An 18,333-nucleotide genomic window follows, 5' to 3' on the forward strand; every position below is an offset into this window, starting at 1 on the left:
GAGAAGGAAGTGCTGTGCACTCTGGCTTTGCAAAACCACTGATCTCTACAGCTGGTGACACCGCCAACAACCCGTGTGTGTCTGTGTGTGTGTGTGTGCATGACAGTGAGAATGAGTGACTTGAGTGGGATCTGCATACTAAAGTATGGGTTGTGTCTTCCTGTGTGAGAATGCATGTGCAGTTTGAATTTGTGCAGAGTGCTGTATGGCTCAGATGTGTGTAGGTGGGCTGAGTGGGAGCACTGGGAGACTGAAGATGCTCTGGCCTGTTTCTCATAAAGCGAACAAGACTGCCTGGGCAAATGAAGCAAAAATTGCATTGTTCTTTTGTGATTTTAACAGCCTTATTGCAATAAAGGTAGGCCATGTGTTCCAAAATATCTGACAGGTACACACTTCACTCAGTGGTGGTGTTTATGACAATGCACCTGTTGACAGAGTGAAAACATTTTAGAGTTTAATGGATGCAGGCTCTGTAACTGCATACAGTGTAATTATTTAAATGGCCCTAATAGCTTTTATTAATAGTAAAAACTGAATCGATGCATCTCGTGTAGCTGGTAGTTGGTTGTACATATGAGGAATGCACAGTTTTATGCGATGAATTATTCAAGAGACTCCTTGTGCAAGAGTGCCACACGGGAGACAAAACATTGTTGCAGCTTCATGAAAACGTCTCTTTCCAATTAGCAGCCCTGCTTATGTTGCACTGACAAAAGAAAAATGAGCAGCCTTGGCTGCTGTCATGAAAAATCTCAACTTTACCACACAGTTGAAGAATAGAGATGGAGGTGACAGATGACATAAAAGGTACTGTTTGAAACAAACAGATGCTTGAGCTTTAATTAATGAAGTTTAATACAGACATTTCACCGTATATTTAAGGTGGATTTATTAGTGTAATGCCATGACTCTACAGCAAAGTAAGTAGCAATGTACTATTCAATTAGTTTTAAAGCATGAAAGCTCTGCAAACGCTGACAATGTAATTTCACACACCTGGTTTAACAAGTCAAACCCACCAACACAACAAAGGAGCATATTGAACCAGTGTCTCGTAAGGTAAAGCTGTACCAAATGCAATTGTGAAAAAAAGTGTAATTACTGCATGCTTTCTATTCTGGAAGATCAGATTTATAGAAAATCCTTGAAAAGGTGGAAAGAGAACTTATGTGATCAGAAACATAATCAAGGCAATTGCGATCCAAAGTAAGTAATTTATAAATAGAACATACATAGCTACCTCTCTTTTGATGTTTTTGATGTTTTAATAATTTTTGTAAGCAAGTGAAATCGGTAAATAATAGTCAAGATACAAGCACACCAGAAAACAATGCAAAATAAATAATTCAAGCCACTAACTACGCAAAGCCTAATGTTGATGTGTACAAGGATTTATACACAGATGGTATGAACTGATCCATCCAAAACAAGCCCTGTTTAGCATTTAGAGGACATTCATTTTCACATTCACAGATCATCTAAAAACTAGCACACTACCAGAAGTTTCACAAGTACATGCAGTGAGTTGCAAATTCTGGGTCAAAGACATCCGTACTGCTGGAGAAAGCAGAGAAGGAGTGTTAAAGTTCACAAAATTCACATAGCACACCCTCATAACTGTCATTTTCTACTGCTAATTTGTGTTGAAAAAGAAAATGACTCCTGGGGTAAAAAGGTGTGCCTGAAAGCCAGCCCAGCAGGCTTATGCCAGCCATCTCTCGCTACCTTGCTTCCCCTCTTTTTCTTCATCCAGGTCAGGACAGGGGTGTCACTGCTCTGGCACAGATGTGTCGTCTCTCTCTACTGCCCCCGATCCTCCTGTCTCTAAAAACAGAAATAGGCAAGGCGTGGTTAAGCACTGCGGAGCATGGAAAGAACAGCTCTGTATACTCTATTGTTGTCAAGGTGAAAGGCTCCGATGCATGGTCACAAACTGTAAGATTCCTTGTGGGTGGCTCTACTATAGAAATACATCTGAAGAAAACTTGTTATTGAATTGCGACTTATGAGAATTTGTTTCCGAAGGAGGTGGAACTTTCCATTATCTGTTTGTTGAATTTACTTTAAGTTCTTAAGTACTTTGCAATGCTGAGAGCTTGGCTGACATAACTGATAAGCTCAAAAACCTAATTCTGTTGTGAAAAGGGGGTCTCCTCCAGTGGGAGGTGTTTGTAATGCTCTGTTCCAGTCCGACAGGTCCATTAATTCTGCTTGGCCCTCTGAAGCATATACTGTACCTAATGCACCTGGAGCTATAAATACATCTCCTACATAAGGATGCAAGGCAGCCAGCAACTGGGTTAGGGAGAATCATTGACAAGGATCCCTTGTGTCAGCCACATCCCCAAAGAAAATGCTGCTTTGTCTTACAAGGAAAGGTGAAACTTTGTGGGCCATAAATTCAAAGCTTTGCTTTTCAGAAGAACCTATTTGGTTAACATGTTTACCTGTGTGGATATCTGATGTAGATATGTGGAGTTATATTTAAGACATATAAAAATTTCTATGATTTTAAACAATGACAACTTAAGAATTGTCCTTCTCAGATATGTATGATTTTAGTTTGTATACGGATCAAAGCAAATCTTATTGAAATAAAACACGCCATCAGGTGCGCAAAACATTTTTTGCCAAGTAACTGAACTTCGAACACATTCCCTCGCCCACAGCTGTATAAAATAAAAACAGAAAAACACAGTGGGACTATAACTTGACATTTTCCAGGTAAACTGAACTCTGGCAAATGTCTTTTCTCCCCAGAGACAACAGCACATCTACGAGCAGATTCATTTATAACCCCCATAACGGAAAAAATAGCTGAAAGATTCAATCATCTGTTGCTGGAGAAACTATGGGGTAATTAAATGAGTCACTCAGTTATGTATTGCATTAATCACACTAGGGATAACCCATAAGGGGCTCTAATAGGTGTATTTAATTATGTAGCTGGAGTTTGTAGCTTTTAAATGGTTTCTTTTCCTGGTGTGTAAAATGGTAAATCAGCTTGTGTTCCTGCATTATGCTCAAGTGTTTGGCTCTGAGAAAAGGTTATACTCACAGAGTGCTTGCCTAAAATCTTAAAATGGGACACCTCTAAAACCAAGACTAACGCTCAACCGACAACAGAACATCCATAAAACATCCAACTATGCTTACTTATTTAATTGTGGTATATAGTGTTATGCTTCTCTGGTTTGCTTGTAGTCTGTTTTTTTCTTTATATACTTACCTCTTTGCTTGTTTCAGTAACTTCCTGTCTTTGTGTTTTCCCGTCTTTGTGATTGTTGATTGGTTTCACCTGTCCCTCATTAGCTTTCCCTCCCTAGTCTATTTAAGTCTGTCACTCCTTGCCAGCTTGTCTTAGTACCTTGTTGTCTAGTGTTCCAGCATCTTCCTTGTGTTTTGCCTCCCAGTGATTTTCTTAGTATTCATTCTTCCAGAATTTTACTTTGTTTCCCTGGACTTTTCCTGCTTTATTGGACTTTGATCCCTGCCTGCTCCCTGTTGGATTTGTATGCCTATTTGGACTACCTTACCTGGTTTAGACTCTTGCCTGCCTAACCCTCCCTAACAGCCTTTTCTGTGTTGGACTTTGTGCAATAAATCATTGAACTGCCTCTAGCTTCCACATCTGGGTCCAGTTTCTCATGTTCCTTGTTTCCTTATATGCACAAACATCACATATCAATTCTAGAATTGCTTTAACTTAAGTCTCACAAGACTCTGTGTAAGGTCAAATACGATGCTTACGCTCTCTATCACTTACCTCTTGTTACCTGCTGTAGTTACAGCTTCTGATGGGACCCTCTGTTACCATCCTTACAGTCACTAGCCATAATGCCCTCTTTAATGGCATTATGTGACCTAGTCTTATCCCATGGATCTACACCACTGACCTGTGTCCCCCTGGCTGCCGTTGAGCACATCCCCAGTGCTGCTCACCTCCTCCCCTTCTGCTTTGTCCTCCGGCTTCATCTTCTTACGGGTCATGTGGCCTCGGAAGCCAGCCTGGATCTTGGCAGCAGCCCTGTTGGCCTCGGGGTCATCCAGGGGGATGTCCATGATGTCCTCCTCCTCCTGGGGTCGGCTGCAGTCCTCCTGCTGAGAGGACCAAAAAGTAGTAGTTTATCAGGGAAGGGTAGTATTTTACGTGATCGTGCCAGGATGCTTCTTTTTCCTGGAACAATGCTGTGACAATGTAAGTCTCAACAAATTGTCACAGCATATTTTGTTCACAGTATACAACACTATCTTTCAGACAGCGAGGGATGTGTGCTTGTTGCCAAGTGGCTCACCCTTATTACATGACATCAATGAGGCTCTCAGGAGGTCAATAACCTACATTGCCTCCTTTTTTCTCTCTGCCTCGCTTGTCATACACTGTATAATACACTGCTGGCAAAAACATGTCTGAGTCAGACTCATTTGCAATGAATTATCATCTGCTGTGTGTTTAACATGGAAAAGGTTTTAAAAAAACTGGTTATTTAACAAATGGATTGGGTTCATTCCCAAAAAGAGCTGAGATTATAAGATCACTGATCATTCAAAGCTGCTAATAAACAAGGTTGGTGTAAAAAGATTCCTTCATATATTATAATTTCATAACTAACTCTTCTAATTTCAAATAAACAGGAGGTTTGGTTAAAAAACTGTCAGGTTTAACATTTCTTTCAAGGAAAAAATAACTTCTTGCTCTGCAACCAGGACAGAAAAGGATGACCCAGCGAATATGTTGCTGTAGTCGACACCAGCAGCTCATTCAGTGACTGAAAGTACAGCATCCACTGTCCCAAAGGAAACAGGATGTAGGCAGAGGAGAAATTCTGGCTTGTCATAAAGTGTCAGTGGAATAGCGCCATGGCTGTCGACGAGTTATGTAAACACCAATTCAAATTCTGTGGCGAACACATATCGGCTACGCCCCGTGCTTTGCTTATGGATAACAGATTGACATTTCATACAAAGGCAGCCCACAGAATGAGCCCACTGTCATCCCACTACCTTGGTAAAGCAGTGCATCATGTCTCCAGTGAAACCCCTCCAGTGTAGGAGTGTGACCACCCACCTGTTCAGCCATGCATTCATTAGCCCCTCTGTCTGACTGCTCACTGAGCAGCCAGAATCCAGCTCTTTTGCACCAGCAGAGATGTCTGACTGATGCACTAGATTTTACTGGCTACACACCTTCTCAGGGGTCTGATTGTTTTTAATGCCTCAGGGTCCTTAGACTTAAACTGGCACAAACTGAATTGAAATATTATGATGGAAAACTCATGTACTAGTATCCATTTATTACAAAAATAGCTTTAAAGCTGAGCAAAGTTACTTAAGCTATATAACCCTAGGGGCTAACTGCCTTCACGTGATCAATATTCTTTGAAAAATCTATAATGTGAGGCATAATTATGGTTAACATAATATACCTTACAATAGTTAAAGGACAAAAACAAAAACACAAACAGCAGTATGCAGTCTGGGGACAACCAAGCACTATTAGTGAACAACAAACTAATACCCAATTAACTGCATGTGCACCTATACCTACCAAACTGATTAAGCAGTTGAAAAGACAAAAATGAATCTATTCAAAAAGTTAATCTGAAGCTTCTACTTACATTGTGACAGTCCATGGTTCACACAAAGATAACTTCAGTCTTCTGAAGTCTTCTGACCTAGTATGACTTGTATGCCTTGATTTCTATGTGGACCCAGCACAGCTCTCTTTAAATGAGTCTCTGGTATAATACAGATGCCTCGCTGGCTCTTACTAACAATCACTGTATGTTCAGTAACACCCGCTCACGCACAGAGTGAGAGAGAGAGACATACAGTCAGAGGGAGAGGAAGAGAAAAAGAGGGAGGGAGGGAAAGAGGGACCTCCTACAAACATGACAGCATGTGTTCCATCTTTTTAGTCTCATTAAAGCTGCTGACCTACTGTGTTCACATTACTGTTACAGACCTTTAACAGACCTCAACATTCACAGAGCGAAGCCGAAAGACTTCGGAAAAGTAACTGAAATAGGCTGAATATGTAGACTAGATCAGTGATTTAAAGTTTGACACATGTAAAAATGATGAACTATGTAGCCTGGATATAAATAAAGAAAACACAAAGTGACTACCACATGCATTAAGCATCATAAAAATTTACAAGTTGCAGTGTTACTAAAAGATATGAATAATGAAACTCCACAAATAACAGATGACCAACATAGAAATACTATGTAAAAGCCAGATGGCCATAGAACAATTATTGCTGACTTTCAGATTCTACTAATAGCGTGAAAATAAAACAGTGAAAGCATCTTGGGCTGTTTTACACTGGGAGGTGTTATAAATTTATTAGAGGCAGAGTGAGCTTACAGCCCTCTCCATCCCTCTGATCCCAGCTGGTATGGCCGCCCACACTCCTCTGCCAGCCTCAGAGACAAGACGGAGAGGGAGAGAAACAGAAAACGTCCATTTCTGAGTTATATCTCTGGCATTAACGCTCTCCTGGTTAGTAAACCAGCTCTTCAAACAATATGTTAAATTAGCCTCACGCCTGATTTCACTAAGACGACTTGCTTTATCAATCAGTTCACCTCGTTAATTTGTACGAAGGATAACCACTGTAATTACTTTTACTTTTACAGTTTACTGTAATCGATAGGGTCAGTCTGCTAATATTAGCTCAATCATTAGTGTGTGTAATAAAATGTTTATTTACCTAACATGATTAAAGCACAGGAACATGACAGTGGACATGTGTAAACAGTGAGTCAAAGGCTGGAAAATTAAACTAAAAAAGGTATCTGAGATACTGCAGCTAGGTCACTGTTAGAATAGATGGCCTATATGTTGTACCATTTTGTGGTAGCTTTGTTCCAGCTGAAATAAATTTTGTTACTAAACAGTATACAAAATAGCACTGCATGTAACAAAACATACATACACAGTGCTGTTTTACTTTTCAATCAGTCAGTTAGAAACTGCTATTAGAGGTAGATTACTAATACAGATGGTGCATAGCAACTATCAGCATCACCATCTCCTATTAATTCCATGACGACACTAAGAGGGAGCAGGATGGTGAGGGGTTACCATGGCAACATTCTTAAAACCCCTTCCTACACTCCCTCCCTGTGTGTTTGGAGCCCTGTTGGTCCAGACAAATTAGACGGGGCTAAGTGTGACAGCAGTAAAAATGTTAAAGGCCTAATTCACAAGACGAATTGTTCAGTCTGTCTTTTATGATGATAGATTACGGAATCAAGTTTCAATCTGTGGAGGCTGTGGTGGCTCCCAGGAGGAGAGTGTATCTGGCACTAACAAAGCACAGTATTACAGCTTCATGAGCATGCAGCAGAGCAAGTCCTCAAAGGGCATCTTTAACATGCCAGTGTAAGAAGAAAGACACAGATAACGGTGAACTTTGAAACTGAAACCAGAATTTTTTCACATTTCAGTGACGTGAGATTTTGATTGTGACCCACTTGATGACATTCAGAGTTTACCAGCGCAATGACCATACGTCATCCAGAGAATGATCTATTTTGAAGATATTTTCAATCACCTAGCCTTAGAGAGTCCATGGGGGAAAAAATTGAGGGCCACTGTCGATTGTCCTTGAAGGGTTTATTTATATAGGCTACCTGAGACAGGAATGGGAGCAGAGCGGATGTCTATGGCTGTAGCCTAGCCACAGACACACCTCTTTCTGAAACTGAACATTTAATCTTAGCCTGCTGATAAAAGTGGAGGAGATATGATGAGTTGCAACAGCCTCTATTATAGTCAAATCATGCAAGTTATGGCTATAAATGTTAAACTATCAGGGCTATTTTCTCATTGCAAAAATGTTGATGTATAATGATAAGGCATATAAATACGATGAATCAATCAAACTTTACCTTTTCATCACTGTTGCTTTCAGGCTCTGTGGGGTCCTTTTCAGACCCAAGTGGCCTTTCCTCATCTTGCTGTTCAGCAACCGACTGATCTGCACTTTGAGGGGGGCTGATGCTGCTGTTGACATCTGGTAGAAGCAAGTCTGGTTATTAGCAGATATTAAATATAGTTACTGATACAAATAACTACAGTAACAGCAACAAAATTATTAATATCATTTGTTAATAATGGGGTACCAGTTAAAATTAAAGGATTGTTACAGAGACCAATTAAAGTCCAAATGTTTAATTGAAAATGCTATTCCTCTTGAATCAACTTCATTTTGCAGTGGAAAGGCAAAGCAGGGCGTGGTGGACATGTGGGCCTTGTTCATCCATGAGGTGAGGTCCCAACACGGCCCTCTTCCCACACTGCATAACTCTCCACTTGTAATTCAGAATCAAGCTTTCCTTCTCCTACAAGATCGTCTGCTGACGCTCTCTCCTTTCATCTGAACTCTTGTGACCTCTACCACTGCATCCCCTTGCCTGTGACTTTACAAGTGCTCCCCGACTCTCCCCATTCTCCTCTTGCAGTTGCTATACACTTGCCTCTAAAGTTTCACTCTTTGTCTCCATTGCAGCAGTTGATGTATTTGACAAGGTTACTTGTGACGTGTAATTTTCCACACCGCCATCGTTAATTTCTTGACCTCTTTGTCTCCTCCTGCTGTGTCTGCTGTCTTGTCTTCTTTGAAGTTGAGGTCGTTTGACTCATTCTGGTGAGATTTTCCTCCTCTTATTTTCTCTGTATCTTAATTTTTCCAATCGGTTTCATCCCCTGGGTTCTCTTAGTCTGCCTCGCTCGTGGGCTGATGTGATGAGCTGATGGTTTAATCACCTTCTCCCTTCGCATCATCCTCACCATCATTTAAATTACAGTCATTCGTGTCCACCTTCTCCTTTTCCTCTCCTTCAGAGTTAACTTCCTCTTAACCATTTCAGGTTTTTCTGGGTCTTGTGTACCTGATATACTTTGGTCTGTTGCTACTGTGGTAACTTCCATGAATTCGTCCTCTTGTTGCATTTCTAATATCTTAGTCTGTAATATTTCCAGTGAATCCTCTTCATCTGGCTGTTTCACCCCAGTCTTCTTAACCTGCTGGGCCTCAGGAACATCTTCAAGCTAATGAATGAATCCTCCTTTGGTATCACATTACTGTCTAAACCATCCGCTATATGAGTTAAACTTGTATGTATCCCCCCAGAACCTGTTCCCTCCTCTTTTGTTTTTTTTCTTTTTGCTTGTTCTTCTGCTTCTTGTTGACTGCCCTCCGGGGTTTCAGATTGAGACAACGATGACTGTACAGCACTGTTCCCAGTTTGGGGTTTTGAGCCTTCCTCTTCAGTGCCATGTATATCATTCCCACAAGCTCTGCTGCACATACATCCAAACAGCTAGCCCAGAATATGGCAAGACCTCTAGAGGTTCTTCAACTTCATATTTTGTCCCCTCCTTATGAGTTTATCTCCTTATCTACAACTGCAGTCTCTTATTTAGCACCTCCCTTACTGTCTGCCATTCCTAACTCATGAGCATACACATACTCACCTGAGTATGTCTACATATGTAAGGATAACAGACTCAGACTGGGGTATATCTCGGTCAGAAGCAGAGCTGCTATCTTTTTCATTAGCTGCACTGTCAACTTTATCAAAGCTAACTATTGTTGGCTCTTTCATTTCAAAATCCCCTCTCCGTTGAAATTAAATAACACAAATTCACAATAATGATGAAATAATGTTTGACAGTAGTTAATGGAACTGGCCTCATTTTACCACGTATAACTTTGCAGTTACCTTCTCCTTGACTGAGAACATCTTGGAAGTACTTTGCAGCATATGCAGGAATGTCTTCTGGCTGGTCTCGTAATATTTCTCTGACCAGTCCCTCCACAAGGGCAGCAAAACCTGGCGGGACCCGCGGGTGAATTGCGGAGAAAGACGCTGACATTTTTTAGGAAGAAGTTTTTCGTAGTAATTTACTTTCTTCTTTAATGTGCAGCATCGAAGCTAACACTGCGACCTTTATAAAGGTAAGCTAACGTTAACTTAACGTTTGTAACGTTAGTTACATACAGTACCCAAGTAGTCGCCACACACCACTTAAATTACTTCAGTATGTATTCATAAAGATTAAGAAAGTATGACAACAAAAGTTATTAGTAACATCTGCTACCTCAAATCTTTAGTTTTTAATGCTATACCTGCCTAGCGACTGTGTTTCGTTGAAAACCGTTTCTAGGCAACGGCTCTAACTACGGGCACTGACAAGGCTCAAACATTATAAAACTCACAAGGACAAAAAGCTTTATTGGTAAAATATTCGGGTTAATTCTAAACATAGAAGTCATAAAAAAACAATATATACTTACATATACACTAGCATTACATAAAACAACACAGATAACGTATATAGGCAAGTATAATAAAACCAGACGTGTGTGCTCTTTCTCCCTCTCCTCTTCCAGCAGCAACGACCTCAGTTAGGCGTATGTGATGACCGCGTACTCAGAGTTGGTGCTCATCTTGCGGCTGATGTCTCTGGGATGGGGGACATGCAGTCTGTCTGCTGAACGTGAAGACTGCAGGTGAGACCTCAAGTCATCTCCCCAGCACTGGAGGAGAAGCAGAAAAAAAAACATGTGGCATGTTGGGAATAGAAAGACTGGCTCAAGATGATGATAGTAATAATCTATATCACTGATACTAAAAGATGCAACTGGTCGCATTATGTTGTGCATTTAAAAGTGAAAGCAACACATTTATTCTAAGTATTCAGTTTTACTTCAAAAACAAGTTTCCAGTTTATTATGTACACCTAACTGACTTAACCACTGAAATCTAACCCAGCCCCTCTGCAATAACTCCAGACTTCATCAAGACCATAATCATTTTTGACACAGTTTCAAAAAGGTGTTGATTCAAATGTATGGTTATTTTGGAGGATGGTGATGTTTAATTGTGTTGTGTTCTACTGAAGGATGTTTCTAATATCTGGTCTTTCCTAGTTTACATACAGACTGGCAACTGACTGTGTCTTTATTTAGCACCTTGCTTATAGAATGAACAAAACTGTAAAAACAAGTATGATTAACTTAAGAAGTATTGCAATTGTGAAGAAAAGAGAACATACCCCACATTTCTATGTATTTTGTTTGACAACCCCATAGTGACCGATGCTTAGTGGCTTTATCTAAGCCTTCAGCTGACATAAAGCACAGCTCATTGTGCCCTCTTGTACACCAACAGCAGTAAACAATAAGTGATCACTATAACATAGGCATTTAGCAGCTTTAATAAGTGGTTAGTTAAGTAGTTAGTATGTGGACTCGGAAGTCTTGTCCCTCACCTCTTTTTGATCCCCTGGAGTCAAGTAGCCGACCTGAGTGAGCTCTGGTGTACTGACGCCTCGGACAGTGATCATTATGTCTGCATATGGAACCTCGGTGTCGCTCTCATTTTCTGGGGCAAAGAAACGATTTAATATATCAGTAATTGCCAGTCTGAGCATTGTTGGCCGTGATGCTGTGTCACTTTAAGAGAGGTTTATTTGGACTGATCATCTTACCTGGTGTAGGAATCCTCAAAGTCACTCTTTCACTTTGTGTGGACAGTGGCCCTGGGGAATATCACAGGTTTTGAATGACAGGGCTGCATTTGGAGTCTGAAATTGTTGCACTTTTTTTTTATTTTAGATATTTTAAGCAATTTACCAGTCACTGGTGAGAGGACAGAGTGAGGGGGTAGTGGTGAGCTGAAATGATAATAGATAAAGAAATCAACTTTTGAAATCTGAATGAAGAATTCTGCAAAATCATCCGTTTGAACACAGATTTACCCAAATAGTCATTCTTAAATTGTACTCACCCTGACCTGGACAGAACAGGCTCCCCTGGAATGTGTGACATTATTAACACAATGGTATGGAGGTAAAATTGTGTGCATTATCTTATTCAGACAACTTTATGTTCATAATGCAACATTTTGTAATTACCTTTACAATTGCAGCTCTGTCTGCTCAGACACAGATAAACAGCCAATGCTGCAAGCACCATGGCAACAGTGACGGTAACTGTTGCTAAAACCTTAATTCCACTAAGTTCTCCTGTCAACATGGAAACAGCAATATTAACTTAGATTGCATCGGTTAACATTTCAGTTCCACATATAGATTTACATAATTATATAAAATACGTTCATGCATGATCATGATAAACTTTATTTTCTGGACTGCTTCAAAGTCACATCTTACCTCCACTTGAATCTTTTGGCTTCGCAGGAAGAGATGCTGAGAAATGTACAACAAATTGTGTATAATTAAATATAACGCAAACAAATAATGTTTAGTTGCAATTGTAGATTTTTTTTTTCTTTTGAACATACAAGGTCTTCACCATTTTTAGTTTCAGTCTTTGGGGTAACTGTCCGGTTTGGGGCTCTTGTTTGAGCTGAAAGCAAACACATATTGAAATTAAATCTACTTCTTCTCTTTGTAACATTTGTTCACCTGTTACCTGAAGAAGAATGGCAATAGACAAGATACATCTTAGACTGATTTTCATATAATAATGTTTATGTACCTTGCAGCTGCAGTAAAACAATACGCTCTGTTTTTTGTTGAAGCTGAAAATCATCTGTGTGTTGTGTGTAGCAAGTGTAGTTCTTCTTCAGATCTTCAGTGGTCACATTTGATAGATGAAGAGACAATGTGCAAAAGTTGCTTTTTGTGATTATCCCATGACAGCCAGAGCTATCTGATGCTTTACTCCAACAGCCACGAACAAATCCGGTGGAGCAATTGTAGGTGCAATCTAATGTAAGCGAGTCTCCTAACGCTACAGTCATGTGATCAACGGTTGTCTTCATATTAACACAGTTCACAAATTCTGCAAAGAAAGGAAATTTTATTTACTTTACAAAAAAAACATATTGCATCATATATACATCAAATACAGAGCACAGTATTTAAAGATCAGTGCATTGTTCAATGCACGCACATGTATTTAACACAACTGCTAATTTCCAGTCCAATGACAAAGTTTATACTTGTGTCTTTACCTTGTGTCACCCAAAAAAAGAGCAAAGTGAAGTGGGCCGAGATCATCATTGTTGTTTTGATTCCCGCTGCTTCAAAATGTGCAATTAAATATCTTCTGCTCTCGCAGTCTGGTGATGCTTGCACCTGCAGAAAAATGCTGAAATACCCACCCATGCACTCCAAGCCTGGGTAAGGCCCAGGAAGTGGTATTGTGGCAATATTCAGAACTGTGTAAAAATAATTCAGAACTTTCCATTTATTGCACCTAACTTCCTGCAAAATAAGTCTCTCTTAAAAATAGGACAAAGGCATATTCTCAAACATGATGATAATCAAATGACATTCAAATAAACCATAAACGTTTTATGTATGCATGAATATTGCAAAGTAAACATTTTGCACCTGCCTTAAAAAAAGAAACACTACATGATAATGTGGTTTGCACACATCTGCAGATGCATCATTGCAGCTCACTCTCTGCTTGAACAGAGGTTGTGTCTGACATTCATTTTGCACTAAAACTGAATAATTTATTTTCAAATTCACACCCTTTGAAGACAAAGCTTTTTTTGTGACAAAGCATTCAGCTTTAGCCTCTGGATTAATTTAATTGATTCCAGAAGTCCATCTGATTTTTCATATCTTTCCCATATTTTATTCTCTTTATAACCCCTAAGTGAATTACACAGGTAACATAAATAATTGAAGTGATCCACTAACAGACACAATATCTAGGTTAGCTTTCGCACACACGCATGCATTATGAAAGTGAACGGTACAGTTACGGAACATCATTGTGCACCATTGTCAGCTAGAGCAATCACATGGGAATCACATTTCATGCTCGTGTTTCACTTTCGGTGACTGAGGGCCTCTCACTTTCATTCCTTTAAACAGTTGGTCATGTAGGCTCGGACCAAACAGTGCTGAATGAAAATTGACAGGCAAATAGAACTAGTGTCGCCTTGGTTAGACATACAGTGACAATGTGCTCATGGAAAGTAATGCGCCTGTTCTGTTATTCAGCTTCAGGGATTTTTCTGCTGCTGGCACAACCTGGACTCACCACAGGTAAGATCAATGTCTGTTCAAAGTTTTTTTTTATGGTATTCTTGAAGAAGAAACAAAACTACCTTGACTAGACAGTCAAACATATGGACTAATGACATCCTTCCTGACATTTATGTATGTATGTCAGAATCATCTGAAGGGAGTGCAGACGTCTCCCTCAGTGAAGACACAGACATTGATCAGTGTCCAGAGGGAAAATATGTCTCCTGCCAGCTTTGTTTAGAGTGTCCCGCTGGCCATTTGTAAGTCATCAACCATCTTGAAATTACTGACCTGTACACTTTTATTCTGTACAAAATTCACACAAGTATATTGAGACAAGTATATTTTTGCTCCTTTGAGAGATCACATAAAAAACAAAATGTGCTTAATTACCACATTTAGCTAAAATATAGATAATAAATTAATATTTTTCTGTTATATAGCTGTCCTGGCAATGTATCTCCACCTCATAGATGTCCAGCAGGAACATTTAACTTGTACACAGGGAAAAGCAGTATCAGTGACTGTAAGGTAAGAGACAGCTGTGGGCAAAAAACACATCACTATACAACACACTAACTCCCAAAACCAAAACTTTTTTTCTATCACCCCCTCCTTTTAAAATTGCATACTGCACTTGATATTTGTTCTGGCAATGAATCAGAATCAAGACATTTTACAAGTATTTTTTATAGCAGGAAAAGCACAGGTGGAACTATTAACAATTATAAAATGAATGATTAGTTACACCTGCGTGTGACCAGTCCAGCTGTGAAAATGCTCTGTTCAGCTGTGCTTGATGCTGTATCACAGGTAGTGTCATTGCCTTTGTCTTTACTTATTTTTGGATGTTGCAGCCTTGTTTTCCAGGTCTGATCAGTTCAGAGGACAGCGTGGACTGCAGGCTGTGTCCTGCAGGTTTCTCATGTGATCCAGCAAATGGGACCCTCTCTTTATGCCCCCCAGGACTACATTCTCCCGAGGGGGTCCTCCAGTGTCTGACCTGCCCTGTAGATTCTGTCTGCACCTCTGGATTTCCTGTTAAGGTGGCTGAATTGCCTATTTTTCTTTATAAGGCCATATTACAGAAACTGCCTCCTTATTTATGTTCTCTACTGACTCCGAAAATTGTCAGTAGCTGCAATCTTCAGTCATGCTGACAAATTAAGTATGTCATTCCTTGAACCTGCACTTTCTTTGGTGAAAGTGCTTTTAAAGTTTTTGCACCCTCATCATGGTGTGAGCTACAGAGTCACCTTAAACTTGATTATTTTGTTAGCATGAAGATTATAAAAACAAGATTAAGGGATGTTTGACCACTTAATGTGCATGCCGTGTCCCTGCACGCTGGTAATTCATAGTCTGAGGTAACTTGCTGTTTGTTGTAGGTCTCTTGCTTCTTTCTTTTATCTTCTCGCTGTTTTGAGGCTGATGTTCTGTCTTTTATGTGAAGCTTTTGTGCAGCTGTCTAGACCAGGACTCCCATGCAAAAGGGATTTTAAATCTCAATGTGAAATTTTCTGGTTAAACAAAGGTTTCAAAAAAGATTCAGTGATAAAATCTTTCCTCCATCTAGTTTTTCATTATAAATGCTTGGCAAAGTGTGCCTAAAAGTGTGAGCTACTCTAAATCATCTGCTTTTTCTCCCCATTCCTTTATTTATCTCTTATATGTGCCTTACAGTGTGGGCCTGGCAAAGAGCCCAACGTTGATCACACCATGTGTAATGACTGTCCACCAGGCTTCTACTCCACCGTGTGTACTATCCAGTGTCTGCAGTGCCCTGCAGGTAGTGCAGTGAGAAAAAACACCATTAACATCTAATCTGCTCTTTACTCTGTGTTTGGCATGTGCGTAGATTTGAAATAAATCCTTTATTTTGTGATTAAGAAGGTCCCACACCAATTAGAAATGCGTGCTCTGCCTGCCATAGGAAGCTACTGTCCTGACAGTGGGATGTCACAGTCGCTCCCCTGTCCTCCCGGTTGGTCATCCACACCTGGGCAGACTTCCTGCCGTAGCTGTAATGATACGTCTTTGCTGTGTGGGGGAGCTGTGGCCCCCCGCTGGAGCCAGCCAGTCCACAGGTCCAGTCAAGCGATCACCTGTCGGCCAGGAACATACAAAGACACGAGGGAAGAGTTGGCGTGTGTGGTCTGTTCAGTAGGTTAGTGTTTATCTCTGGATTCTATGATTTCTGTTTGTTTCCTTTCCGCCTGGAAGAAGCCTAATATGTATCTGTTCGGCTCAGGTCATTACTGTGTTGGAGGTGTAGCTGTACCCTGTCCTGCGGGGACTTATGGCCCTAAAGAAGGTTTGCAGACGGTGAGAGACTGCACAATCTGTCCTGCAGGTAGGGTATTGATAGTGGAAAATCTTCAATATTGTTATACTCACATCCAAAGATGTCCAAATTCTGTAATATGTGCAATAATATCCGTACCATAAACCTACCTACAGGTTCTCAAGCCTAATAGGCCAATTTAAATTCACTAATTGCTTATCATGTCTTTACAATATGATGTATTATAAAAAAAACATTCCTGTGAATTGATCTATAAATACTTTTCTCAAGGGTTTTACTGTCTGGAAGGCAGCTCACAGAGACCCACCTCCCAGTTCCTGTGCCCACAGGGCTATTACTGTGAAGAGGGCACCGCCACCCCACATGGGTCACCTTGCCCTGCTGGTACAGCGGGGGAACAACTGGGTCAGACAAGTAGGGCAGCCTGTAAGAGATGCAGAGAAGGACGCTTCTGTCCTGCAGGTAAGTCTTAGCACTAATACACTGACTTCAATGGAGCAACAAACACTGGAATACTAAAAAAAAAACATGTGACACAGTATAAGATCGATTTTAGAGGTGAAATGTTACTGCAGGATGCAGTGTGCTCAATGTTCCATTTTCTATTTTGTGTGTGTGTGTGTGTGTGTGTGTGTGTGTGTGTGTGTGTGTGTGTGTGTGAGGCAGGCTCATCTGGGCCTGGCTTGCCTTGTGCTCGGGGGAGATACTGTCCTGCTGGCTTGGAAGAAGTCACATGTCCTCGAGGCACCTTCACCCCTCATCAAGGAGCAATAAGTGAGTTTATATGCCATATAATCACAGTTTTATACTCACCATTTATTAAGTGTATTTCATATTCACACTTTTTTTTTCCTTGCATACTAGATATGAGGCTCAGGCTTGCCATTTATTTATAAGTGAAATTATTATTTGGGAGAAGCCCTACAGTCCCTCTGCAGCTCAGCTTAAACTTTTATGGTGCCTTCACAATCTATCATGGCAAGACTCAGTGGTTACATAAAAATATAAGTGTTGTTTAGTTCCCATGAAGAACGGGAATATATGGACGAGAAACTGCAACAGATGGATGCCGAGAGGGCAAAGAGAGATTTTTAGCAATAAAAACAACTGTTGATGGTAAGATCGAGCTGTGAGTCCAGTATAGAAAAAATAATGGTTGATAGTCAAGGGAAACATAACTTGCGCTACACGAGCGTGGACTATAAAATAGATTGCATAAAGTCCAGTTAATATGCCAAAATGAATCTAACGTACACCCTTATAAATTAGACCCACAGTGTATTCTAAATGCACATTCATCTTGGCATGAAGACAACCTGTTCGGAAATATTCCCTCCAGGTGTGAAGGACTGTCTCAAATGCCCGGCTGGTTTTTACTGTCCTGAGGGGACAAGCGACCCTGTTCCCTGTCCACCAGGCTCCTTTAACCCCCTAGAGGGTCAGGACGAGTTGGCCGATTGCAGGGAGTGCTATGCAGGGAAGGCCTGCACACAGGTAGCTCTGAGGGCCCCCGATGTTGACTGCATGCAAGGGTGAGTGACCTCTTCAGAAGCGGGCTTTAGTGACACTGTAAACTTGTCAGTACTACTTATCTGATTAGAATGAGTACTAAAACTTTCACATTTTGCAGAAAAAAATCTTTAACAAAGGGATGTTTGTAATCTTGAGTATTGTTAATCTATCATTTTGACCAGTTTGCCTGAATCTTGATAGGTTTGTGTGTCCCCCTGGTTCCTCCAAACCCAACGCGCCGACCAATGCCTGCCCACCGGGGACACTGAGCAATCGCACTGACCTCACTGACCGCTCACAGTGTCAGCAGTGCCCAGCACGATATGCCTGTCTCCGAGGTGCCATTTATCTGTCACACATATATGTGTTTAGTGGGCCTGTTAAAGTGCTGTTAGATATTTCATAGTATGAGAAGAATTAAATCAGCTGCTTATGCTAAATATACCTGGGTGGCATACAGTGTATCAGTATAATATGCATTGTGT

At 40.5% G+C, this 18,333-nt stretch overlaps 3 protein-coding genes across 6 annotated transcripts in view; 1 reads left to right on the forward strand and 2 right to left on the reverse strand.

Annotated features, from left to right (window-relative positions):
- Positions 1 to 851: 851 nt before the first annotated feature.
- On the reverse strand, positions 852 to 5,800 carry spa17 (sperm autoantigenic protein 17). Of its 3 annotated transcripts, XM_041941158.1 has the most exons (4): positions 5,622 to 5,800; positions 3,900 to 4,104; positions 1,729 to 1,827; positions 852 to 1,560 (listed from the first exon to the last, which is right to left on the reverse strand). In XM_041941158.1, the coding sequence occupies exons 1-3, from the start codon at positions 5,634 to 5,636 to the stop codon at positions 1,772 to 1,774; spliced, it is 276 nt and encodes a 91-aa protein (XP_041797092.1). In that variant the 5' UTR covers positions 5,637 to 5,800; the 3' UTR covers positions 852 to 1,560; positions 1,729 to 1,771. The 3 variants fall into 3 exon arrangements, with proteins under 3 accessions (XP_041797092.1, XP_041797093.1, XP_041797091.1); XM_041941159.1 differs by having other exon boundaries at positions 852 to 1,827; positions 3,900 to 4,101; XM_041941157.1 differs by having other exon boundaries at positions 852 to 1,827.
- A 4,430-nt stretch (positions 5,801 to 10,230) lies between these two features.
- Positions 10,231 to 13,129, reverse strand: LOC121609604. 2 transcript variants are annotated; one of them, XM_041941276.1, is made up of 10 exons: positions 12,999 to 13,129; positions 12,521 to 12,826; positions 12,335 to 12,388; positions 12,193 to 12,228; positions 11,935 to 12,045; positions 11,808 to 11,832; positions 11,654 to 11,694; positions 11,509 to 11,559; positions 11,290 to 11,402; positions 10,231 to 10,555 (listed from the first exon to the last, which is right to left on the reverse strand). In XM_041941276.1, the coding sequence occupies exons 1-10, from the start codon at positions 13,045 to 13,047 to the stop codon at positions 10,424 to 10,426; spliced, it is 918 nt and encodes a 305-aa protein (XP_041797210.1). In that variant the 5' UTR covers positions 13,048 to 13,129; the 3' UTR covers positions 10,231 to 10,423. The 2 variants fall into 2 exon arrangements, with proteins under 2 accessions (XP_041797210.1, XP_041797211.1); XM_041941277.1 differs by lacking the exon at positions 12,521 to 12,826 and having other exon boundaries at positions 12,999 to 13,101.
- An 862-nt stretch (positions 13,130 to 13,991) lies between these two features.
- LOC121609197 (SCO-spondin) overlaps positions 13,992 to 18,333 on the forward strand; it is a 55,512-nt gene continuing 51,170 nt past the window's right edge. The window contains exons 1-11 of the mRNA XM_041940771.1: positions 13,992 to 14,049; positions 14,177 to 14,291; positions 14,475 to 14,562; positions 14,889 to 15,077; positions 15,715 to 15,820; positions 15,965 to 16,198; positions 16,283 to 16,384; positions 16,607 to 16,798; positions 17,003 to 17,110; positions 17,676 to 17,868; positions 18,050 to 18,186. Of these exons, the coding sequence (XP_041796705.1) occupies positions 15,751 to 15,820; positions 15,965 to 16,198; positions 16,283 to 16,384; positions 16,607 to 16,798; positions 17,003 to 17,110; positions 17,676 to 17,868; positions 18,050 to 18,186 (1,036 nt within the window). The 5' untranslated portion in view covers positions 13,992 to 14,049; positions 14,177 to 14,291; positions 14,475 to 14,562; positions 14,889 to 15,077; positions 15,715 to 15,750. The remainder of the gene's footprint in view (positions 14,050 to 14,176; positions 14,292 to 14,474; positions 14,563 to 14,888; positions 15,078 to 15,714; positions 15,821 to 15,964; positions 16,199 to 16,282; positions 16,385 to 16,606; positions 16,799 to 17,002; positions 17,111 to 17,675; positions 17,869 to 18,049; positions 18,187 to 18,333) is intronic.

The sequence above is a fragment of the Chelmon rostratus genome, chromosome 7, assembly GCF_017976325.1.
Source record: "Chelmon rostratus isolate fCheRos1 chromosome 7, fCheRos1.pri, whole genome shotgun sequence".
NCBI lineage: Eukaryota > Metazoa > Chordata > Actinopteri > Chaetodontiformes > Chaetodontidae > Chelmon > Chelmon rostratus.